At 42.8% G+C, this 26,226-nt stretch overlaps 1 protein-coding gene across 1 annotated transcript in view; it reads right to left on the minus strand.

The window, feature by feature from the left end:
* The window catches only part of ST6GAL2 (ST6 beta-galactoside alpha-2,6-sialyltransferase 2), a 43,946-nt gene extending 21,061 nt beyond the window's left edge, over window positions 1-22,885 (minus strand). Inside the window, exon 1 of the mRNA XM_066372232.1 lies at window positions 21,968-22,885. Within this exon, the coding sequence (XP_066228329.1) occupies window positions 21,968-22,871 (904 nt within the window). The 5' untranslated portion in view covers window positions 22,872-22,885. The remainder of the gene's footprint in view (window positions 1-21,967) is intronic.
* Between the last annotated feature and the right edge of the window lie 3,341 nt (window positions 22,886-26,226).

The raw sequence follows: 26,226 nt of genomic DNA on the forward strand, positions 1-26,226 counted from the left end.
CTCTATACTCAATAAAGCCTTTTACTTATTCCACACTTCATAGCTCTGGACTCCTTCCTTCTTTCTCAGCGGGGAAAAATACCTTACATTTTGGTGCCGAAAACCCAGGAGGAGTTTGAAGTCTGCAAGGACCGCTCCTCTGCCCTTCCCCTCTGAGAAAGAACCAGGATCTCCGACCTTCTACCCACTTCAGCGCATGGTGCAGTAAGTCCCCTGCCTCCAGCCACCCTTGATTTCTTTCCGCCGAGACTCCCTGTCTGGAAACCGTATTTATGTCAGGGAAGTCTTTCCGTTCTGAATGCTTGTAATCATGAAGATGTCCTGAGCACATCCACTTTACCTTATCTGTTTGTGGCCAGAGCTTGAGCTTTGGGATGCCAATCCTCAATTCTGACCACTCCAAGGACTGAGGGCAGCTGTGGGGGCACAGGAATCTCCCTCCCTAAAGAAGAAGAAACTGTTCTTCTCCACTGTGGCCAGGCTACAGAACCCACTGAATTAGCCTCCTGAAGGGACTTTCGGTTTTAACACCTTCACCAATTTAACTATCGCCAAAAAAGCTGGAAACTGATTGGAGATCTCTTACATTCACGGCTTCTAGTTATTCGCACACCTGTCCTTAATCTCTATGCCACCTGTTCCACCTCACAGGCCCTTTTTCTGCCCAGAGAAACTTCACCTAAAACCTCCACTCCTGATCTTTCCTTCTCCATGGACTCCCAACTCTCTTTTCCTCTTGCCTGACCCCCAGGGGTGCCCCTCTCTTGGGACTTCTCTCTGGTCCCTCTGCAAACCACTTTGCTTGGGTCTCTTCCCGCTGAGAGACCCTCCCCTCACTTTGCAAAATCCTGTTTCTTTCTTTCTTTTTTTTTTTATAGAGACAGAGACAGAGTCAGAGAAAGGGATAGATAGGGACAGATAGATAGGGACAGACAGACAGGAATGGAGAGAGATGAGAGCATCAATCATTAGTTTTTTGTTGCGACACCTTAGTTTAATGATTGCTTTCTCATGTGTGCCTTGACCATGGCGCTACAGCAGACTGAGTGACCCCTTGCTCAAGCCAGCGACCTTGGGTCCAAGCTGGTGAGCTTTTGCTCAAACCAGATGAGCCTGCGCTCAAGCTGGCGACCCTGGGGTCTCGAACCTGGGTCCTCCGCATCTCAGTCCAACACTCTATCCACTGCGCCACCGCCTGGTCAGGCAAAATCCTGTTTCTTATTCACCACTACCAGTCTCTCTTTCTCCTCCCCTGCTGGCCAGGGGCCCCTCCCTTCTCCACTGTGTTCTTAAGTCCCTCCTCCGTCAGGCCATTCTCCATCTACTATTGGCTCTTACATCAGTTTGCTGGAGTCCAAGGCTCAACCCCAATTTTCTTGCAGTAAGTTCTAGCCCTGTCCTGCCTCTGGCTCCAGTGTTTCCTGCCGGATCTGGGTGCCAGGCTCCCCACGAGCCCTCCTCCTCTTATTCTCAACCCCAAACCCCTATCTGGAACTGTGAACACAGCAGTTAAAGTTTTTAATGGTCCCAACTAGTAATAACAGGCCAAGGCTGTTTGCCAGGCCCGCATGCAGCAGAAGGTAATGCTCCAAACCCTGGCTCGTCGCAGCCTCGAGGCCAGCAGAGCAACAGGGGCAAGGCATAGGAAGTGCCCGACCCAAGCCCAAGCTGCAAAGAGAAATCGCATCAGCAGCTTGCTTTAAGTGTGGCAAGCAGGGTCACTGGTCCCAGCAGGGCCCCTGCCCATGGCTAACCACTGAGCACTACCCTGACTGCAAACAGCCCGGTCACTGGTGGAGCAATTGCCCTTTTGGGCAACAGGCTTTTCCTCAGTGCCTCTACATGGAGGACAAGCTGCTTGAATGGGAGGCCAATCCAGCCAGGTGGGTGCATCGCTCAAACTCCTAGGACAGGACCTAGACTCAGAGAACCCAGGGTATGCTGCAACTAGTGGGTAAGTCCATCTCATTTCTTGTGGACACGGGGGCTACCTTCTCTGTTTTGCCATGACACTCTGGACCTCTAATTCCCTCACAGGTCTTGGTTATGGGAATGGATGGGACCCCTTCCTTTCCCCTTCTTAGGCCACTGCTGACATGCAGTTTTGCCTCAAGGTTGCCTCCATACAGGACCACTGGCAGTCGGAACCACTGGACTCCATCCATATCCAGCTCACCAAAAGGCTGGACCCTACAAATCCCCCTATTACTTCCCTTTTGGTTTTTTTCCCCCCATTTTTAAAATTAAATTTAATGCAGTGACATTGATATATCAGGGTCCATATGTTGAGAGAAAACATCTCCAGATTATTTTGACATTTGATTGTGCTGTATACCCCTTCCCCAAAGTCAAATTGTCTTCTGTCACCTTCTATCTGGTTTTCTTTGTGCCTCTCCCCTCCCCCACCCCCTCTCTCCTTCCTCGCCCCCTCCCCCCTCCCCCCATCCCCCACTCCCGTTGCCATCACATTCTTGTTCATGTCTCTGAGTCTCATTTTTATGTCCCATCTATGTATGGATTCATATAGTCCTTAGTTTTTTTCTGATTTACTTATTTCTTTTTTTCTTTTTTTTCTGAAGCTGGAAACAGGGAGAGACAGTCACACAGACTCCCGCATGCGCCCGACCTGGATCCACCCCGCACGCCCACCATGGGGCGACGCTCTGCCCACCAGGGGGCGATGCTCTGCCCATCGGGGGCGTCGCCATGTCGTGACCAGAGCCACTCTAGTGCCTGAGGCAGAGGCCAAGGAGCCATCCCCAGTGCCCGGGCCATCTTTGCTCCAATGGAGCCTTGGCTGCGGGAGGAGAAGAGAGAGACAGAGAGGAAGGCGCGGCGGAGGGGTGGAGAAGCAAATGGGCGCTTCTCCTGTGTGCCTTGGCTGGGAATCGAACCCGGGTCCTCCGCATGCTAGGCCGATGCTCTACTGCTGAGCCAATGATTTACTTATTTCACTCAGTATAATGTTATCAAGGTCCATCCATGTTATTGTAAATGATCTGATGTCATCATTTCTTATGGCTGAGTAGTATTCCATAGTATATATGTACCAAAGCTTTTTTATCCACTCGTCCTCTGACGGACACTTGGGCTGTTTCCAGATCTTCGCTATTGTGAACAATGCTGCCACAAACATGGGGGTGCATTTCTCCTTTTGGAGCCGTTCTATGGTGTTCTTGGGGTATATTCCTAAAAGTGGGATAGCTGGGTCAAAAGGCAGTTCGATTTTTAGTTGTTTGAGGAATCTCCATACCGTTTTCCACAGTGGCTGCACCAGTCTGCATTCCCACCAGCAGTGCAGGAGGGTTCCCTTTTCTACACATCCTCGCCAGCACTTAACTCTGTGTTGTTTTGTTGATGAGCACCATTCTGGCTGGTGTGAGGTGATAACTCATTGCGGTTTTAATTTGCATTTCTCTAATGATTAGTGATGTTGAGCCTTTTTTCATATGCCTATTGGCCATCTGTATGTCCTCTTTGGAGAAGTGTCTATTCATCTCTTTTGCCCATTTTTGGATTGGATTGTCTTCCTGGTGTTGAGATTTACAAGTTCTTTATAAATTTTGGTTATTAACCCCTTATCAGACGTATTGTCAAATATGTTCTCCCATTGTGTAGTTTGTCTTTTTATTTTGTTCTTGTTGTCTTTAGCTGTGCAAAAGCTTTTTAGTTTGATATAGTCCCATTTGTTTCTCCTGTCTTTTATTTCACTTCCCCGTGGAGATAAATCAGCAAATATATTGCTCTGAGAGATGTCGGAGAGCTTACTGCCTATGTTTTCTTCTAAGATGCTTATGGTTTCACGGCCTACATTTAAGTCTTTTACCCATTTTGAGTTTATTTTTATGAGTGGTGTAAGCTGGTGATCTAGTTTCATTTTTTTGCAGTAGCTGTCCAATTTTCCCAACACCATTTGTTAAAGAGGCTGTCTTTACTCCACTGTATTTCCTTACCTCTTTTGTCAAATATCAGTTGTCCATAAAAGTGTGGGTTTATTTCTGGGTTCTCTGTTCTGTTCCATTGATTTATATGCCTGTTCTTATGCCAGTACCAGGCTGTTTTGAGTACAACGGCCTTGTAGTATAACTTGATATCAGGAAGTGTGATACCTCCCACTTTATTCTTCTTTTTAAAGATTGCCGAGGCTCTTCGTGTTCTTTTTTGGTTCCATATAAATTTTTGGAATATGTGATCTATATCTTTGAAGTATGTCATTGGTATTTTAATTGGTATTGCATTGAATTTATAGATTGCTTTGGGTAATATAGACATTTTAATGATGTTTATTCTTCCTAACCATGAGCACGGTATATGCTTCCACTTGTTTGTATCTTCCTTGATTTCTTTTCTCAATGCTTTGTAATTTTCCGAGTACAAGTCTTTAGTATCCTTGGTTAAGTTTACTCCTAGGTACTTTATTTTTTTTGGTTGTAATTGTGAAGGGGATTGTTTCCTTAATTTCTCTTTCTGACTGTTCATTTGTTGGCGTATAAAAATGCTTCTGATTTCTGAGTATTGATTTTATATCCTGCCACTTTGCTGAATTCATTTATCAGGTCCAGTAGCTTTTTGACTGAGACTTTAGGGTTTTCTATATACAATATCATATCATCTGCAAATAATGATAGTTTTACTTCTTCTTTTCCAACTTGAATGCCTTTTATTTCTTCTTCTTGTCTGATTGCTGTAGCTAGGACTTCCAGGACTATGTTAAATAAGAGTGGTGAAAGGGGGCACCCCTGCCTTGTTCCTGATCTTAAGGGGATTGCTTTTAATTTTTTCCCATTGAGTATGATGTTGGCTGTGGGTTTCTCATAGATGGCTTTTATCATGTTGAGGTATGTTCCCTGTATTCCCACTTTGCTGAGAGTTTTGATCATGAATGGGTGCTGGATTTTATCAAATACTTTTTATGCATCTATTGAAATTATCATATGGTTTTTCTCCTTCTTTTTGTTTATGTGATGAATCACATTGATTGATTTGTGAATATTGTACCAGCCTTCCCTCCCCAGAATAAATCCCACTTGATCATGGTGTATGATTTTTTCCATATATTGTTGGATCCAGTTTGCTAATATTTTGTTGAGGATTTTAGCATCTATATTCATCAGAGATATTGGCCTATAATTTTCTTTGTGTTGTCTTTGCCTGGTTTTGGAATCAGAATTATGCTCGCCTCATAAAAGGAGCTTGGAAGTCTTCCTTCCCCTTGAATTTTTTGAAACAGTTTGAGAAGGATAAGAGTTAGTTCTTCTTTGAATATTTGGTAGAATTCAGTTGTGAAGCCATCAGGCCCCGGACTTTTCTTTGTTGGGAGTTTTTTGATAACTGTTTCGATCTCATTTGGTGTAATCGGTCTGTTTAGGTTTTCTGATTCTTCCAGATTGATTTTTGGAAGATTGTATGTTTCAAGATATTTGTCTATTTCATCTAGGTTGTCTAGTTTTTTGGCATACAGTTCTTCATACTATTTTCTTAGAATATTTTGTATTTCTGTTGTGTCAGTTGTTATTTCTCCACTCTCATTTCTAATTTTATTTATTTGAGTCCTCTCTCTCTTTTTCTTGGTGAGTCTAGTTAAAGGTTCATCAATCTTGTTTACCTTTTCAAAGAACCAGTTCCTAGTTTCATTTATGCTCTGTATTGTTTCTTTAGCCTCTATGTCATTTATTTCTGCTCTGATCTTTATTATTTCATTCCTTCTACTACATTTGGGCTTTACTTGCTGTTCTTTTTCTAGTTCTTTTAGATGCAGGGTTAAGTTGTTTATTTGAGCTTTTTTTTAGCTTCTTAAAGTGTGCCTGTAGTGCTATGAACTTCCCTCTCAGTACTGCTTTTGCTGTGTCCCATAAATTTTGAGTTGTTGTATGGTCATTGTCATTCGTTTTGAGAAATTTTTTAATTTCTTCTTTGATCTCATTTTTAATCCATTTGTTATTTAACAACCTGCTATCTAGTTTCCATATGTTTGAGAATTTTTGAGCTTTTCTGTTGTGATTCATTTCTAGTTTCATGCCGTTGTGATTGGACAAAGTGCTTGATATTATTTCAGTCTTTTTAAATTTGTTGAGACCACTTTGGTGCCCTAACATGTGGTCTATCCTAGAAAATGTACCATGAGCACTTGAAAAGAATGTATATTCTGCTGCTTTAGGGTGAAAGGTTCTGAAGATATCTATTAAATAGAATTGATCTAGTGTGTCCAATAAGTCTGCTGTTTCTTTGTTAATTTTCTTTCTTGAGAATCTATCTAGTGATGTTAGTGGAGTATTGAAATCCCCTACTATTATAGTATTGCTGATGATTTCGCCCTTTAAATCCATCAAAGTCTGCTTTATATATTTAGGTGCTCCTACATTAGGTGCATAGATATTTATAATAGTTATATCTTCCTGTTGGATTACTCCCTTTATCATTATGTAGTGGTTTTCTTTATCTCTTACTATATCCTTTGTTTTAAAGTCCAATTTGTCTGATATAAGTATTACTACCCCAGCTTTTTTTCATTTCCATTTGCATGAAATGTTTTTTTCCATCCTTTTACCTTCAATCTATGTGTATCTTTTGTTCTAAGGCAGGGGTCTGAAACTCACGGCCCGCGGGCTGCATGCGGCCCACCGAACAATTTTGTACTGATTTTTTTTTGTTTTCAACTGCAGTGAGAAAAGTGTTGCGTAACAGTTGCCTTTTGTAGACCTAGTGCGGCCCGCCGAATGGCTGTGATCTTGCTCTGCGGCCCACATGCTAAGTTGAGTTTGAGACCCCTGTTCTCAGGTGTGTCTCTTGTAGACAGCATATGTATGGGTCCTGTTTTCTTATCCATGCAGCTACCCTATGTCTTTTGATTGGATCATTTAATCCATTTACATTTATGGTTATTATTGATATGTAGTTGTTTATTGCCATTTTATTCTTTAAAGCTGTATTTCTTTTTTGCTATATTCTTTTCCCACTTTGATCTGTTTACAACAGGCCCCTTAACATTTCCTGCAGCATTGGTTTGGTTGTAATGAATTCCTTGAGTTGTTTTTTGTCTGGGAAGCTTTTTATTTCTCCTTTGATTTTAAATGATAGCCTTGCTGGATAAAGTAGTCTTGGTTGTAGGTTCTTGTTCTGCATTACTTTGAATATTTCTTGCCATTCCCTTCTGGCCTCAAGTGTTTCTGTTGAGAAGTCGGATGTCATCCTTATGGGGGCTCCTTTGTAGGTGATAGCTTTTTTTTCTCTTGCAGCTTTTAATATTTTCTCTTTATCGCTTAGCTTTGGTATTTTAATTATGATGTGTCTTGGTGTAGGTTTCTTTGAGTTTCTCTTTAATGGAGTCCTCTGTGCTTCCTGAACTTGTGAGTTTCTCCTGCATTAATTTAGGGAAGTTTTCAGCTATGATATGATTGAACAAAGTCTCTATCCCTTGGTCTTTCTCTTCTTCTTCAGGAACCCCTATGATGCGAATGTTACTTCTTTTCATGTTGTCACAGAGCTTTCTAAGAGTTTCCTCAGACTTTTTGAGTCTCTTTTTTCTTCTCTATTTTCATGCCTTCCAGTTGTCCTCCAACTCGCTGATTCAATTCTCAGCTCTGTCTATCCTGTTTTTAATTCCTTCCATTGTGGTCTTTATTTCTGATACTGTATTTGTCATCTCCGACTGATTCTTTTTTATACTTGCTATTTCTTTATTTAGGTGTTCATAGTGACCATCTATTGTTGTTCTAAGATCCCTTAGCATCCTTACAATCATTATTTTTAACTCCGCATCTGGAAGTTTGATTATTTCCATATCACTCAGTTCAACACCTGAAGTTATCTCTTGTGATTTCATTTGGATTGCACTTTTTCGTCTTCTCATTGTGTTTGGGTGTTTTATTTGTAGAGTTGGTTGAGTCTAGGCTTGGTGTTGTCTGCCTCCAGTTTTCAGTTGTGTTATTTCTAGGTCTTCTTGGGTTGGTATCAGCTATTATTTGTAATCCACTTTCGGATTTGGGTAGCTTTGAAGTCTTGATTTGTTTGTTTTCTTAACAGGTGATAGTCTTGTTTATTGATCTCAGCAGGGGGCTTCCTTGAAACTGTATCCAGGAATGCTATGGGTGTAACCTGAGACTCTGAAGGCCTCTTCTGCCAACTAATCTCTCTGGGGGCAGGGTGTTTTCTCAGCTTCAGTATGGGGAGGTGTATCTCAGATCTCCATGGAGACCTGAGTTACTGCCCCTCCTCCCTACTTCTTGTTTTCAGCTGTGTCTTGTTGCGCTGATTGGAGCTGGATAGATGTCCGGAGAACTCTGATCTGGAAGCAATTCAGTACTGTTTTGTGGAATGTTCAATCCCTCCCCCAGCTATGGCCGCCTCCAGCACGGATGAGTCAGCTTTTTTAGTTTGTCTCCTGCATTCCTAGCCCCTCACAGTCTGTCCCTCTCTCTGTCCTTTCCACTTGGGAGATAAGCTGGTCTTTTCAACACACCTCGCTCCCTGGTCACCAGGCAAGTGGCTGTGAGCAGTATTTTCTGCTCTTTTACCTGGGGTGTGATCCCCTCTGGGCTCTCAGCCTCCCCCTCCCCTCCGTTCCTGTAAACAGGGGAGATTTAGGCGCTCTCTACCAGGTTTGTTGTGGTTTCTTCTTTGCTCCTTGGTTTTTGAGAGCTGTTCTTGTAGTCCAGAGTTGGTTTTACACGCTGATTTTTCCTAAATTGATTTGTATTCCAGCTTGGTGGTGAGAGCTGGGCGTCTGTGCGTCCGCCTACTCCGCTGCCATCTTCTAATCTCTAACCTAGCCTTCTCTTAAATATTATATCACTCCCCTTTTGTTTTAAATCCTTACAGGACCGCATCTGCTAAGTTTCTCCAGTCATGGCCAAACAGATGTTCCTCCTGAGACCCCTCAAAGCCACCACCTTCCGATCTCCCCCTCCCCACGATGCCCCTAATCAGCAGGAAGTAGCCAGATGAATAAATGGTGCCCCTATTCTATTTAACACAAAAGGTCAGAATGTAAGGTCTGGTGGATAATGGGGAAAAGTCACGTGGGGAACCCAAACCCGGGAACTTTGGCTAGGACCACCCACAACCAAGCACGCCAAAAGAAACTTCCCAGGAACCCTTTGGAAAAGAGCGACCATCTGTCAGCCAGTGAGATTTCACTACATCATATGAGCTCGACCACGCTAGGGACCCTTTAAATATCCCTCACACGGTTTAATCCTTGTGACTTCCATAGTCTCTGTCCCTGGGGCTAGGGATCTCGTCGGGTGGATGCGCTCTGTACTCAATAAAGCCTTTTATTATTCCATACTTTGTGGCTCTGGGCCCCTTCCTTCTTTCTCGGTGGGGAAAAATACCTTACAACAGGCTCACTTAATTCTTTTTTGAGAGAATATCATCCAATGTCCAAGACTGAATAAAGACTCTGAGTCATCACGTTAAAGACTTGCAGCTCATGATAAAAATGGCTAGTTTGGCTCACAGCTCACACCAATGTTTTTCCATTGTGTGTTGGCATGCAGAGCCTTTTCAAGTTATTTCCCACTTTATCTTAAAGATGCCGGTACTCAAAGACTGAGATTTAATAAAACCAACAATTTTTACTGCTTCATCAAGGACATCCATCAGTGCAACTGGCACTTTTTTTTTTTTTCTTTTACTATTAATGCTTGGCAGCAAAAAAGATCATGTCTAGTAGAGTTGGGTCCTCCTGCCTGGACTTGTGCTAAGATGCTATTTTATCCACCAATGCTTTTGTAATATTAGTGCATACTTAATTAAAAAACAACTGTTGAGCATTATAAAAATAGTTTTTATCTTGTGAATTCCTGAGAGGGTCTTGGATTCCCCAAGTGTAAGCAGACCACACTAGGTAAACTCCGACCTAAGGCAGGCAACCCTCTGTCTGACAAGGCAGAGCATGAGAAGAGGTTCCGAGCAGTGAGGCAGAACTCCAGGCACTAAGAGGTAGTCAGGACAACACTAGAGTAAGAGGATGCCCGTGCTCCTCCAGGACAGGTGTCCCACTAAACCATGTTGCTCTCAGACACAGCTCTGTCTGAGGCTAAGGTGAACAAGCCAAGGATTTCAAGCATTTCAAATTAATTTAGGCAATTCCAAATGCATTGCATCATCCTGAGACCGTCACAGCTTTTTATTTATTTATTTATTTTTTTACAGAGACAGAGAGAGAGTCAGACAGAGGGATAGACAGGGACAGACAGACAGGAATGAAGAGAGATGAGAAGCATCAATCATCAGTTTTTCGTTGCAACACCTTAGTTGTTCATTGACTGCTTTCTCATATGTGCCTTGACCATGGGCTTTCAGCAGACCGAGTAACCCCTTGCTCAAGCCAGCGACCTTGGTCCAAGCTGGTGAGCTTTGCTCAAACCAGATGAGCCCGTGCTCAAGGTGGCGACCTCGGGGTCTCAAACCTGGGTCCTTCCGCATCCCAGTCCGACGCTCTATCTACTAAACCACCACCTGGTCAGGCCGTCACAGCTTTTTATTTTATTTATTTTATTCATTTTATTTATTTATTTTTTTATTAAATTTAATGCAGTGACATTGATAAATCAGGGTACATATGTTGAGAGAAAATATCTCTAGATTATTTTGACATTTGATTGTGCTGTATACCCCTCCCCCAAAGTTAAATTGTCTTCTGTCACCTTCTATCTGGTTTTCTTTGTGCCCCTCCCCTCCCCTAACCCCTCTCTCCTTCTTCACCCCCTCCCCCCTCCCCCAACCTCCAGCCCCTGTTGCCACCACATTCTTGTTCATGTCTCTGAGTCTCAGTTTTATGTCCCTTCTATGTATGGATTCATCTTAGTTTTTTTTTTTTTTTTTTTTCTGATTTACTTATTTCACTCCGTATAATGTTGTCAAGGTCCATCCATGTTATTGTAAATGATCCGATGTCATCATTTCTTATGGCTGAGTAGTATTCCATAGTATATATGTACCAAAGCTTTTTAATCCACTCGTCCTCTGACGGACACTTGGGCTGTTTCCAGATCTTCGCTATTGTAAACAATGCTGCCACAAACATGCGGGTGCATTTCTCCTTTTCGAGCCATTCTCTGGTGTCCTTGGGGTATATTCCTAAAAGTGGGATAGCTGGGTCAAAAGGCAGTTCGATTTTCAGATTTTTGAGGAATCTCCATACTGTTTTCCACAGTGGCTGCACCAGTCTGCATTCCCACCAGCAGTGCAGGAGGGTTCCCTTTTCTCCACATCCTCGCCAGCACTTATTCTGTGTTGTTTTGTTGATAAGCGCCATTCTGACTGGTGTGAGGTGATATCTCATTGTGGTTTTAATTTGCATTTCTCTAATGATTAATGATGTTGAGCATTTTTTCATATGCCTATTGGCCATCTGTATGTCCTCTTTGGAGAAGTGTCTATTCATCTCTTTTGCCCATTTTTGGATTGGGTTGTTTGTCTTACTGGTGTTGAGTTTTACAAGTTCTTTATAAATTTTGGTTATTAACCCCTTATCAGACGTATTGTCAAATATGTTCTCCCATTGTGTAGTTTGTCTTTTTATTTTGTTCTTGTTGTCTTTAGCTGTGCAAAAGCTTTTTAGTTTGATATAGTCCCATTTGTTTCTCCTGTCTTTTATTTCACTTCCCCGTGGAGATAAATCAGCAAATATATTGCTCCGAGAGCTTACTGCCTATGTTTTCTTCTAAGATGCTTATGGTTTCACGGCCTACATTTAAGTCTTTTACCCATTTTGAGTTTATTTTTGTGAGTGGTGTAAGCTGGTGATCTAGTTTCATTTTTTTGCAGTAGCTGTCCAATTTTCCCAACACCATTTGTTAAAGAGGCTGTCTTTACTCCATTGTATTTCCTTACCTCCTTTGTCAAATATCAGTTGTCCATAGAACTGTGGGTTTATTTCTGGGTTCTCTGTTCTGTTCCATTGATCTATATGCCTGTTCTTATGCCAGTACCAGGCTGTTTTGAGTACAACGGCCTTGTAGTATAACTTGATATCAGGAAGTGTGATACCTCCCACTTTATTCTTCTTTTTTAAGATTGCCGAGGCTATTCGTGTCCTCTTTTGGTTCCATATAAATTTTTGGAATATGTGTTCTATATCTTTGAAGTATGTCATTGGTATTTTAATTGGTATTGCATTGAATTTATAGATTGCTTTGGGTAATATAGACATTTTAATGATGTTTATTCTTCCTATCCATGAGCACGGTATATGCTTCCACTTGTTTGTATCTTCCTTGATTTCTTTTCTCAATGCTTTGTAATTTTCCGAGTACAAGTCTTTAGTATCCTTGGTTAAGTTTACTCCTAGGTACTTTATTTTTTTGGTTGTAATTGTGAAGGGGATTGTTTCCTTAATTTCTCTTTCTGACTGTTCATTGTTGGCGTATAAAAATGCTTCTGATTTCTGAGTATTGATTTTATATCCTGCCACTTTGCTGAATTTATTTATCACGTCCAGTAGTTTTTTGACTGAGACTTTAGGGTTTTCTATATACAATATCATATCATCTGCAAATAATGATAGTTTTACTTCTTCTTTTCCAACTTGAATGCCTTTTATTTCTTCTTCTTGTCTGATTGCTGTGGCTAGGACTTCCAGGACTATGTTAAATAAGAGAGGTGAAAGGGGGCACCCCTGCCTTGTTCCTGATCTTAAGGGTATTGTTTTTAATTTTTTCCCATTGAGTATGATGTTGGCTGTGGGTTTCTCATAGATGGCTTTTATCATGTTGAGGTATGTTCCCTGTATTCCCACTTTGCTGAGAGTTTTGATCATGTATGGGTGCTGGATTTTATCAAATGCTTTTTCTGCATCTATTGAAATTATCATATGGTTTTTCTCCTTCTTTTTGTTTATGTGATGAATCACATTGATTGATTTACGAATATTGTACCAGCCTTGCCTCCCCAGAATAAATCCTACTTGATCGTGGTGTATGATTTTTTCCATATATTGTTGGATCCAGTTTGCTAATATTTTGTTGAGGATTTTAGCATCTATATTCATCAGAGATATTGGCCTATAATTTTCTTTCTTTGTGTTGTCTTTGCCTGGTTTTGGAATCAGAATTATGCTCGCCTCATAAAAGGAACTTGGAAGTCTTCCTTCCTCTTGAATTTTTTGAAATAGTTTGAGAAGGATAGGAGTTAGTTCTTCTTTGAATATTTGGTAGAATTCCGTTGTGAAGCCATCGGGCCCTGGACTTTTCTTTGTTGGGAGTTTTTTGATAACTGTTTCGATCTCATTTGGTGTAATCGGTCTGTTTAGGTTTTCTGATTCTTCCAGATTGATTTTTGGAAAACTGTATGTTTCAAGGAATTTGTCCATTTCATCTAGGTTGTCTAGTTTTTTGGCATACAGTTCTTCATAGTATTTTCTTACAGTATTTTGTATTTCTGTTGTGTCAGTTGTTATTTCTCCTCTCTCATTTCTAATTTTATTTATTTGAGTCCTCTCTCTCTTTTTCTTGGTGAGTCTACTTAAATGTTCATCAATCTTGTTTACCTTTTCAAAGAACCAGCTCCTAGTTTCATTTATGCTCTGTATTGTTTCTTTAGCCTCTATGTCATTTATTTCTGCTCTGATCTTTATTATTTCCTTCCTTCTACTACATTTGGGCTTTACTTGCTGTTCTTTTTCTAATTCTTTTAGAAGCAGGGTTGTTTATTTGAGCTTTTTCTAGCTTCTGAAAGTGTGCCTGTAGTGCTATGAACTTCCCTCTCAGCACTGCTTTTGCTGTGTCCCATAAATTTTGAGTTGTTGTATGCTCACTGTCATTCGTTTCTAGAAATTTTTTTATTTCTTCTTTGATCTCATTCTTAATCCATTCATTATTTAACACCCTATTTAGTTTCCATGTGTTTGAGAATTTTTTATCTTTTCTGCTGTGATTCATTTTTAGTTTCATGCCGTTGTGATCAGAGAAAGTGCTTGATATGATTTCAGTCTTCTCAAATTTGTTGAGAGCACTTTTGTGCCCTAACATGTGGTCTATCCTAGAGAATGTACCATGAGCACTTGAAAAGAATGTATATTCTGCTGCTTTAGGGTGAAAGGATCTGAAGATATCTATTAAATAGAGTTGATCTAGTGTGTCCAATAAGTCTGCTGTTTCTTTGTTAATTTTCTTTCTTGAGGATCTATCTAGTGATGTTAGTGGGGTATTGAAATCCCCTACTATTATAGTATTGCTGTTGATCTCGCCCTTTAAATCCATCAAAGTCTGTTTTATATATTTGGGTGCTCCTATATTACGTGCATAGATATTTATAATAGTTATATCTTCCTGTTGGATTACTCCCTTTATCATTATGTAGTGGCCTTCTTTATCTCTTACTATATCCTTTGTTTTAAAGTCCAATTTGTCTGATATAAGTAATGCTACCCCAGCTTTTTTTTTCATTTCCGTTTGCATGAAATGTTTTTTTCCATCCTTTTACCTTCAATCTATGTGTGTCTTTTGTTCTAAGGTGTGTCTCTTGTAGACAACATATGTATGGGTCCTGTTTTCTTATCCACGCAGCTACCCTATGTCTTTTGATTGGATCATTTAATCCATTTACATTTAAGGTTATTATTGATATGTAGTTGTTTATTGCCATTTTCTTCTTTAAAGGTGTATTCCTTTTTTTGCTATATTCTTTTCCAACTTTGATCTGTTTACAACAGGCCCCTTAACATTTCTTGCAGCGTTGGTTTGGTTGTAATGAATTCCTTGAGTTGTTTTTTTTCTGGGAAGCTTTTTATTTCTCCTTCGATTTTAAACGATAGCCTTGCTGGATAAAGTAGTCTTGGTTGTAGGTTCTTGTTCTGCATTACTTTGAATATTTCTTGCCATTCCCTTCTGGCCTCAAGTGTTTCTGTTGAGAAGTCGGATGTCATCCTTATGGGGGCTCCTTTGTAGGTGATAACTTTTTTTTCTCTTGCAGCTTTTAATATTTTCTCTTTATCGCTTAGCTTTGGTATTTTAATTATGATGTGTCTTGGTGTAGGTTTCTTTGGGTTTCTCTTTAATGGAGTTCTCTGTGCTTCTTGGACTTGTGAGAGTTTCTCTTGCATTAATATAGGGAAGTTTTCAGTTATGATATGATTGAACAAAGTCTCTATCCCTTGTTCTTTTTCTTCTTCTTCAGGAACCCCTATGATGCGGATGTTATTTCTCTTCATGTTGTCACAGAGCTCTCTAAGTGTTTCCTCTGACTTTTTGAGTCTCTTTTCTCTTTTCTTCTCTGCTTTCATGCCTTCATTTCAGTTGTCCTCCAGCTCGCTGATTCGATCCTCAGCTGTATCCATCCTGTTTTTAATTCCTTCCATTGTGGTCTTCATTTCTGATATTGTATTTGTCATCTTTGACTGACTCTTTTTTAATATTTCAATATCCTTTTTTATACTTGCTATTTCTTTATTTAGGTTTTCAAACTGCCCCTCCATTGTTGTTCTAAGATCCCTAAGCATCCTTACAATCATTATTTTGAACTCCGCATCTGGAAGTTTGATTATTTCCATATCACTCAGCTCATCTCTCAAAGGTGTCTCTGGTGGTTTCATTTGGGTTGCACTCCTTTGTCTTCTCATAATGGTGTTTTATTTGTAGACTGGTTGAGTCTAGGCTTGGTGTTGTCTGCCTCCAGTTTTCAGTTGTGTTATTTCTAGGTCTTCTTGGGTTGGTATCAGCTATTATTTGTAATCCACTTTCGGATTTGGGCAGCTTTGAAGTCTTGATTTGTTTGTTTTCTTAACAGGTGATAGTCTTGTTAACTGATCTTAGCAGGGGGCTTCCTTGAAACTGTAACCAGGAATGCTGTGGGTGTAACCTGAGACGCTGAAGGTCTCTTCCACCAACTAATCTCACTGGGGGCAGGGTTTTTTCTCAGCTTCAGTAGGGGGAGGTGTATATCAGATCTCCATGGAGACCTGAGTTACTGCCCCTCCTCCCCACTTCTTGTTTTCAGCTGTGTCTTGTTGCGCTGATTGGAGCGGGATAGATGTCCGGAGATCTCTGATCCGGAAGCACTTCAGCTCTGTTTTGTGAAAGGTTCAGTCCCTCCCCCAGCTATGGCCGCCTCCAGCATGAATGAGTCAGCTTTTTTATTTCGTTTCTTGCATACCTTAGCCCCTCACAGTCTGTCCCTCTCCTTGTCCTTTCCACTTGGGAGATAAGCTGGTCTTTTCAACCCACCTTGCTCCCTGGTCGTCAGGTAAGTGGCTGTGAGCAGTAGTTTCTGCTCTTTTTCCTCTGTGAAATCCTCTCTGGGCTCTCAGCCTCACCCCCCCCCCCCTTCCGTTCCTGTAAGCAGAGGAGATTCAGGCACTCCTTACCAGGATTATTGTGGCTTCCTCTTTGCTCCTTGGTTTTTGAGAGCTGTTCTTGCAGTTCAGTGTTGGTTTTTCATGCTGATTTTTCCTAAATTGATTTGTATTCCAGTTTGGTGTTGAGAGCTGGGCGTCTGTGCGTCCGCCTACTCCGCTGCCATCTTCCCTAATCCCGTCACAGCTTTTTAAATGCCAGAGTTCTATACTAAAGTGTGTTTTGAATCTTCCAACAACCTCTTAAGGTGCAGGGCACAGAAAGTAATCTAGTGAACTCCTTTGGAAGTAGTATGAGTCTGAAGAGTTAAAAGGTCATTTTGTGGAGAAGACAGGGAGGGAGAGCTGGAAGCTGCCATGGATAGGGACTGAACCTTCTTAAAGTTGTGAGTAGTGTTGGGCCAGGGTGGGAGGGATGTCTGTGCCGGAGGATGAGCTAAGAGTGTGCCCATCATGCAGACATGTTTTGTAAAAGTAGCTGTGTGTGCATTACCCTGATAATGCATCTTAAAAACTAAGCTGTCCAATCACATTTGGAAAAGAAGAAATGGATCAGACAGCAAGCACAAAGGGAATGATAAAGTAAAGCACCATTTCTGGAGAAGGTATTTCCAGGCTAGAGCTGGTTTATGTTGACCTTGAGAACAGAACCAGGCTAAATGCATTCACTTAAGGAAGATGAAAGCCTGTGAAGAGCAGCCAGCCAGGTGGTGCACGAGCACTCAGAGCACTCCATCACAGCCTAGCCCTGGGCACTGCGCCCATGTACTCCTCCTCCTTTCCCAGGAAACGAAGTCTGCAACAGTAAGAAAGCAAACACCTGCAGTCCTTATTCAGCTCTTCTGACTCCACCATCCCGGTCTGTATCACCTCTCCCGGGACTACTGCAGTATGACTCACATTCTTCATGCCCTCAAATCTAGCATCGGGAGAAATCTCTCTGAAATAAAAATGTTGATCCATCACTTCTCAGTTTTAAAGATCATGATGACTCTCACCATGGGCCCTGGGGTCAGAGCTGGAGTTTCTGGAGATGCAGACTGGGGTCTGAGAGAATATAGTCTCTGCTCACTAGGCCTTCCAGGTGTCTACATTCCCTTATCCATAGAACAGGAATAACTATCTATTTTGTGTTGCAAGGCTTCTGGCAGTTAACACATATTAGCATTTGGAACCGGAATTGTTCTGTTATAACCACCCTGTTAAATGGTGCTTACAATTATAACCCTCCGGGAGCTACCTCCTGCCACCTGTACAGCTTTCCTCCTCTCTCCTCCTGGCCCCTGGAGCCCCGGAGGTCTTGTTACCTGAATGCTGCACCTCTGACCTGGATGCCCCTTTTCTGGGCAGTCTTTGCTAACCTCCTTTCTCTGCTCAAGGCACTAGTCCTTAGCGTGGGTTAGGATTTTGTTGTATTTCCTGCCAGTCTACATCTCTTTCAATCCTTCTTCTAACCACCATATCACCATTGCTGGTTCATAGTCTATTTTCTCCACGAAATCGCAAAGGATGTGAGGTTTGGGTCTGTTCCCTATTCATTTTTACATCACCAATAGCTAGCATAGTTATCAGGCCTCAAAGAGGTTAGGAGTAATAAAAACTCAGTGCTTGTTGAATGACTATAAGATCTTTCTTGTTTTCTGTTTTTTGTTTTTTTAGGTAACAGGACATGCCAAATCAAGGCTCTGCCCCTTAGGAAATACTATATGCTTCACTTCCTAAACACTCCCTCCCCCCATTTCCTACACACTTTCCAAAATTTGAGTTTCAAGTACACAGATCCTGATTTCCCATATAAAGTCCACTACTGTTAGTTCAGAGTAGATATTTCCACAGGACTGCTGGCAGATGATCTCATTACCATATTACTATTATTTATATGTATGGGTGAAAAAAAAGATCTCACTGATTCTAGGAATGATCCCGGTTTCCAAAAGCAGTTCAGTTTTTTCTCAATTACATTCAAAGTGGGGGTGTTGACAACTGCTACAATATTCTTAAAATCATAGGGCACAACTGCATGACCGGTGGTGGTGCAGTGGATAGAGCGCTGACCTAGAATGCTGACGTCTCTGGTTTGAAACTCCACGTTTGCCAGGTCAAGGCATATACAAGAAACAACTATGAGTTGATGCTTCCCACTCCTCCCTCAATTCATTTTTCTCTTTCTCTCTCCTAAAAAAATCAATAAATAAAATCCTAAACACACACACACACACACACACACACACACACACACACACACACACACGACTCAGTCTAGGAACTGGGAAACAGAAAGGCACTGCCAAAAGAACCAGCAGAGGGAGCTAGAGGGAAGCCAGCAGATTAGGTAACCTGAGGAGGAACAGAGTCTTCCTCTGCGGGCTGGTGGGTGGTGATTGCCATGTAGTCAGAGACACTTCAAACTGGAGGGGGCCTCTGGCAGCACTAACAGGGAGCTGGCCCAGGTCCTTTCCTAGTTTTGTCCTTAGGTTTTCATAAGACTATGTTTATAAGTCTTTTCATTTCACTTAGCCAATGACATTTTCAGGTGTCAAGATGAATTTAGCTAAACAGTACAGCATGCCCCAATATTACAAGTTGCTTGGAGCAACTGGCTAGTGACTTTGTTTTCATTAAGAGAACCATGAACAAACTACATGTTCACAAACATGTATACATTCAGGTGAGTAGGAAGGAGAAATGTCACCACCTCACATGCACACGTGCTGGTGCTAAGAGATACCGGCTTATAAAAATGAAGAACATTTTGGTTTCTAAAATTATATTATGCTATGCTAACATATTCCTAAAATGGTAGGCATAAAATTGGATTAAAAGGAACCTAGGATGTAGGCAAAAAAACCAGAGAATTAAAAAAATTTGTATTTTTCACTTAAGATCTTTTCGTTCTATTTATTTATTTATTTATTTATTTATTTATTTATTTATTTATTTATTCTATTTATGTGAGAGGATGGGAGACAGTGAGGCAGACTCCCACATGTGCCCTGACTGGAATCTACCCAGCAACTCCTGTCTAGGGCCACTGCTCGAGTACCAAGCTATTTTTAGTGACTGAGGCTGACTCACTGGGAACAACTGAGCTATCCTCAGTGCACAGGGCTGATGTTTGAAGCAACTGAGCCATTGGCTGCAGAGGGGAAGAGGGAGAGAAAAAGAGAGATGGTCTTTTTCTCCTGAGTGCCCTGACCAGGAATTGAGCCTGGGATGTCCATACCTCAGGCTGACACTCTATCCACTGAGCCACCAGCCAGGGCCTATATTTTTTAATTCTAATCATGAAGCTTTATATTAGTACATACAATATAAATTAAATTTGGATACTAGAAATTAACAAAAATGTGACATTTCATATTCCCCTAAAACGTGTAATGCCCAGTGTCTTTCATATGCTACTCCTAATTCTGAATGGAGTTCATGAGACTCTGGTCAGTAACATTAATGCCAGAACAAAGAGTGGGGGAATTCTCCCTGACACGTAAGAGTGATCCACACATGCAACTCGATGCAGAGGTGTTTAAAACACAGAAACAGAACCAGAAGTGAGTTATTGCCTGCTTTACAGCATAATACTTAAAAAATTCCTCCTTACATTATTACTAATGGTCCTAGAAATGAGAACTTTTGTGTTACTGCACTCCAGGGACCTCTAAGCCACCAGTTTTCCTAATCGATCGCAGGCTGCTCTGCTCCAGCTTTGGCTACACATTTCTGTGACATATAGACATTATTATGAGCCTGCTGTCATGTTAGCATGGGGACACTGGGATCCCAGACCTCAAGTCCAGACTGGTGTGTCTTTTTTTTTTTTACTTTAAAATAAAATTCACATTTAACCTCATTCCCAGGAACATCTGAGATGAGGTCTGGGTTGTGGAGCCTGATTACGATGGCACCACCCCATTTAAAGAGAGTCCTGGACATCAACAACTCCTAAAGGACACAGAACAACTCATGGGTCCAGGAAACAACAGTTATTCCTTTCTAACAAGTGGGCAATGCCTCCTGAATGTCACTCCCAGACTAGTTTATGAGAAACCTGTCCACGGTGAGAATGTATTAGACTCAGTTACTTTACATTGGCACTTCAGGCTGAGATATCTGATTTGCATTTGGTCCTCTGGCACCTAGTGCAGAAGCTGGCACATAGTAGGGGTAAACACCTGTTTGCTAAATGATTTAATGGACCTAAAGAGCCTAGCTGCTTGTTCACTGATGTGCAGCATCAAAACTAGCCTGGGCACAGAGGGAAGCCTAGATCCTTAAAGCAAAGACTGAAGTTTCCTGAAGAAGGAATTCTGCATCCAGACTGCCACAGAGAAAACCTGTCTGAGTCTCCCACCAGCCAGCCTGTCCTGCACAGATTCTGGGCTCCAGGTATCAGCTCTTACCTGAATTTCCAACTTACCTTCCTGCCCTACAAATTTTGGAATTGGCAGTCCCCAAAATGACAGGAGCAAGTCCTTAAAATAAAATCTCTCTCAATACATATCCCACTGTAGGAAAATGGCTGAGAGATTAAACTGCAGCCTTGAGACAAGTCTTTGGTGTGGACTTCGGAATGCCAAGTCCTGCGGGGGCAGAACGCTGCTCTGGCAAGCACTATGATTGTTTATAGGAAGCAGCTGATCCCTGTAGCCATTTTCCTACATGCCTGGGGGGCTATCGGTTGGTTATCTTTCTCTGCACCTGAATCCATTGTAGACTAATTTGACCCAGGCTCTGCTAATTTGCTTGATGAGCAAAGACACGAATAAATACAATGAGGCTGCAGAGATCTGGGCTTTCAGTACTAGAAGCTGGGAGTCCCTTGTACCCAACTTTTCTTCATGTTGTGTCTTGTGTGTTTTTCTTAAGTCCTGCCCTGCCTTCCTTTCAGCACAACCACCGCTGAGCTGGTCTCCACATCCCACCAGTCTGTTTCTCTGGACAGATTATGAAACAGATGTTCCCTAGGACTCTTGGCATAGACTGAAGACAGTGCTGAAGGGGAGATGGGAGCCCAGGGTGTGGTCCTGTTATTTATTGGAGAAGGGCCATGCTAGGTGCACCCAAAGGTTAGACTGATGCCAACAGATAGGAGGTCAGAACTCACTGTTGAGACAAGAATAATGTTCTCCCAATAGCAAGCAGGCTCTCCTCAAAGCCAATCACATGGGTTTAGTCTCTAACGAACTATAATCATCATGAATACTTCTCTTTGGAGTAGACACCTGCCTTTGCCCCGTGGGAGTTCGCTCTCCTTTCTTGCTCATTTGTTGGTTGCCCTAACTCTACCACAAATGAGTACTACACCTCTGTAGGCCAGGCTGGGAGACTTAGCAACTCAGAACATAGTTTCTAAGGGAAATGAATACTGAGATAGCGGTGAGGAAGGTTGTGGTTGCAAAAGGCAGGGGCGCTCGCCTTCCACTCCCCCTGGACCCCAGCTACCGGGAGCGCACCTCTGCTCTAAAACTGTCCCAAGGACACCTCTGCTGGGATCCCACACAGGTTCCTTCAGTCTCGGCTAGAGAAGCGCACTCTCTGGCGAATGTCCAAAGCATGCAGGGCTAGGAACCAGGTCTGCCGTGCCAGCAGGAACTAGAGAAAAGGGGTGAAAGAGCCAGCCCCGCATTACGCACCGAACTGGGGCTGTCTGACCAGAGTCCCCACGAGGACACTCACCTATCTCCTCCCCCAAGGAAGAGTTGAGAATGGCGCCGGCAGACATGACCACGGCGCAGGAACGCAGGCCGCGCGGATGCAGCTGGCTGAGCGGGAGGGCGGGCACCAGCGCCTGCCATCCGAGCTCGGAGAAGGGCGGCTCGGTGCCATCGAGCGTGCGCAACCGCACCCGGCGCCGCAGGGCGCACAACAGAACCGCCCGGCTCCGCCTGGCCGCGCGCCGCCCGCGGAAACGCACGCCGTGCTTGTTGGCGTCCAGGTAATCCTTCATAGCCTTCCGCAGGCGCGGGTTGAGCATCTTGGAGGAGACGTTTCCCTTCCAGAGTCGGTGCAGGAAGGACCTGGACATGGAGGAGTACCACCTGTCTGCGTCGTCGCCATCCTTCAGTTTATGGCTACATCCCTGGTACTGGTGCTTCTTCTTCACTGGGAAAACCCCGTCCCGCTGATCAAGGTGCCTGGGGGAAGGGGACTCCGATGTCCACTGAGTGTGGCTGTGAGACACTGGCTGAGCAGCAGCAAAGTAGTCATCGTTCCCCGGGTACAAGGTACTTTGAGATTTTCTCCCAATCTGGGATGAAAAGAAATCCTCGTTTTCAACCCCGTCTTGCCCCTGGGCCCATTTCTGCAGGTCGCGAGGCCCCGTGGGGTGTCCATCCAGCTGCCCCTTTTCTGAGTCTATGCTTTCGGGCACGGAGGGCACCTGCATGGCGCCCATGATGGCCCTCTGCTTTCCAAACTGCCTGGGCAAGAGCCTCCTAGTCTCCAGGAAGGCCAAAGAGCTGGGTGCAGGGTCAGCAGGGCTGCTGTCGGTGAAGTAAATGAAGAGGACCAGGAAGAGGAGCCCCCAAGCAAATACCCCGCAAAGCATTCGTTGTCTCCATTGCTTCAAGTGCGGTTTCATGGCAAGTCTCTGGGGTCAGCAGCTGGTGTCCGAAATTGGTGGGGGCGGGGGTGGGGTGGAGGTGGAGTGTACCTGAAAAACAATCAGGTCTACAGTTAGCCAGTGTGGACATCTGTTCAGGCATCACTGGGGAAAATCTATCTTGGCTGTGTTCCTGTATGGGAGGATTAGGATGGGCATTAGAAACCAGGATCCTCAGGGAGCTTTGGCTAAATTCAGGTGTCATATATAACGGCTCACAAAAATTAGGGGATATTTCAAAATGAATATGAAGCGATAAAATATCTCCTAATTTTTATGAGCAGTATATATTGCTCAAACCCAGACCTCTCCAAACGGATCCTGCCATCTCAGCTGAGAATCTTGGGAGAGAGCCAGTGGAGTGGGTGTATATTTGGAAACACTCTCCATGTTCACTAAGTGAAATGGTGAATAGGGGCCATCCCAACAACCTCTTCCTGAGGCTGGGTTATAGAATTGTAATTTGGTAAAAACAAAGCAGTAGAGGTGAGCAGAATTTGCCATCTCCTACCTGCTTATCAGACGGCCAAAAGCTCAAAGCTTGCATACGGTACAGCAGCATTGCTGTGCATTTCTAAGGGGTGACAACCGTATCTGATTTTTCATGGTCTCCTGCAGGCCTAGGAGGCTGCCTGGAACACATCAGAAGTCCACCTATGGTTCTGAGTAAGCAATGCTTCACTGACTGTTGCTGCAGAGGGATGTTATGCCAAGGTGTCTGGACTTCAGTAGTGCCCCAAATAATGCCCACCTCCTTCACCCTCACCATGAGTCTCTGAGGAAAAAAAAGGGAAGTTCGTTAACATTTTACATAAGGGAGAAGGTAAGAAGAGAGCTTGCTGATTCTAGATGAGAAAGGATGACAAAGAAGGCAGAGGTGAAAAGTTTAAGAGAATGTAAATAAGCAGGAATCTCTCCTCTGTACAGTGTTGCAACCCATCATTACTGCTACATTGATACCTGGGTAGTGCAGTACTTAATGCTAAGAGGAACAATAAAACATTAATAAATGCACCTAAGCTTCAGGAATGTAAGTCAAGCACCAGAAAGGCAAAACCATGCGGCATACTTGTGGAATAATAAGCTTGCTGGAACTTATAGCTAAGAGCACAGAGCCTAGCGCCAGCTGGCACTGAATGAATGAGTGACTTGACAGAATGGTGTGAGCCTGTATGTGTGCATGTCTGTAGTGTGTGTGGCTGTGTATTTGGGTGACACTGTTGGAAGAAGTAGGGCAACCATTCTGTGAAAACTTAACCTATGCCATCAGCCATGGGGACCCTCAAGGGCCAACCTGGATGTCTGGGCCATCTGAGAAGTGGGAAGAGTGAAGGACTCTGAGCAAGGGCATGGCGAGCCACTTGCATGGGCTTTACGGTGATTTTTTGTAGCAGGTTAAGTGGGGCAGGGAGCTGTGCTAAGAGGAGGTCATTTGTAGGGATCAGACATTCAGAAAGGGCCGGTGAAAGGCGTTCATGAGGAAATCAGTGGCTCATCTGATTGCTTTCCAGCACAGGCTGTCTGCTACTGCAACACTAAAGGCAGGTCAGGTGTGGCCATGATATGCAACACCATGTTGGGGTTTTTACTGAAATAAACAAAAAGTGAGGGATACCCATATCAATGTAGTCACCTTTGGGAGCTATATACTGTCTTTGTTGGGGAAAAAAATACACTGAAGTAAGAAAACACATTTGCCTTCTGATTCTGTAGATGATTAAAGATAAACATAGACTCTTTGACCCTCTTTCTATGAAGGGATGGGGTTTATGTCTCCTCCTTTTGAATAAGTGTGGTGGTGGGGGGAAGGAGTGTGACTTCTTTGATCAGTTATCAGGCAAAGATCTAGTTGATTCTACTTTTTGCCTTTTTTTTCCTGTTTATTTTATTGATTTTAGAAAGAGAGAGAGAGAAAGAGACTAGGGATTGAACTAGCAACTTTTGTGCTTTGGGATGATGTTCTAACCAACTGAGCTATCTGGCTAGGGTAACACTTTCTGCCTCGTAAACAACTCACTCTGGGGAAAGCCAGCCACTCACAAAGATCTCTCTGTAACAAGTCCACCGTGAGTGAGGAAACCCAAGCTAACCATGTGCACAGGCCACATGGACTGAGTGATGCCCAGCCTTCCCTGAACTGTTTCAGCCATTGCTACCCCATTGTGAATGGCCAGCCCAGTATAGCTTTCAGATGATTCCAGCCCGGACAACCTCTGACTATACGTAATGCCCCCAGTAATAACCCAGCTGAGCCAGTCAACCCACAGAACCATGAGAGATAATTATAGATTGTTCTAAGCTACTGAATTTTGAGGTGATTTGTGAGATCAGAATAGATTATTGGAACAGGCTCTCATGAGGGTACCAGATGAGAAGTGCCTGGAATGCTTCCGACAATTGTGGCATCTTTAAGATAGATGAGAATCTAACCTCTCAGAAGGATTATATAAAAAGCAACAGCCATTTCAATGCATAAATTACGGCTTTTCAAAAAGTGTTTGCTTTACATTGTTTTCACATGAAAGCAAGGCTGCAGATGTCACCTACAGTCATAAATTAGATATACATACACAGAATATGTTTTCATCAAGCCCGGGAGACTGATGCCAAGAAATGAACATAGAAAAAGCAATATTGGCAGTTAACTTTCTATATGCCAGACCCTGTGTTGAGCACTTTTCCTGGATTGTCTCATTTGGTCTTCCCAGCATCTCATAAGGTAGGAAATATCCATTTTATAGATGAAGGAACTGGAGCCCAGAGAGGTTAAGTAACTTGCCCCAAACCACAGAGATAGTAAGCAGCAGATACTACACACAAACCCGTCTGCTTTACTCTGCGGCTCACAGTTTTTTTTGGGGGGGGGGGGGAGGAAGGCTCACAGTTTTAACACTAATTCTGATTCCATCTGATCATACCAGTTGAAGCTGTATTTTCTAAGTAAGCCTTCTTAAACTATCTGTGGAGCAGGATCCCATCCCCCATGGTTTTTTCCCACAAATTGTCATAATCTGCTACTTTTATATTTCCATTCCTGAATGTCTTGGCAACGTCCAATTTCTGTAAATCCTTCTAAATGCTTGCTATCTGTTCTGTATGGGACATATCTCAATCCGATACTGAGAACAGTTTGCATATGTGTGTAGTCTGGGGGCCACATGTTGAGTAGGATTTGCTAAATGACCTTTCTAAACCTGTCAGCTTAGGAGTCAGTGCTTCAAGCTGTAATGCCCAAACTCGAAAATCCAAAACTTTGGCCAGTATTTCAACATTTCTATTAGAAATCAGAAAAGTATCCTTACTGAGTTATTCTGCTTCCACCCCAACTGAGTAC

This window comes from Saccopteryx leptura, chromosome 3 (assembly GCF_036850995.1).
Source record: "Saccopteryx leptura isolate mSacLep1 chromosome 3, mSacLep1_pri_phased_curated, whole genome shotgun sequence".
Lineage (NCBI taxonomy): Eukaryota > Metazoa > Chordata > Mammalia > Chiroptera > Emballonuridae > Saccopteryx > Saccopteryx leptura.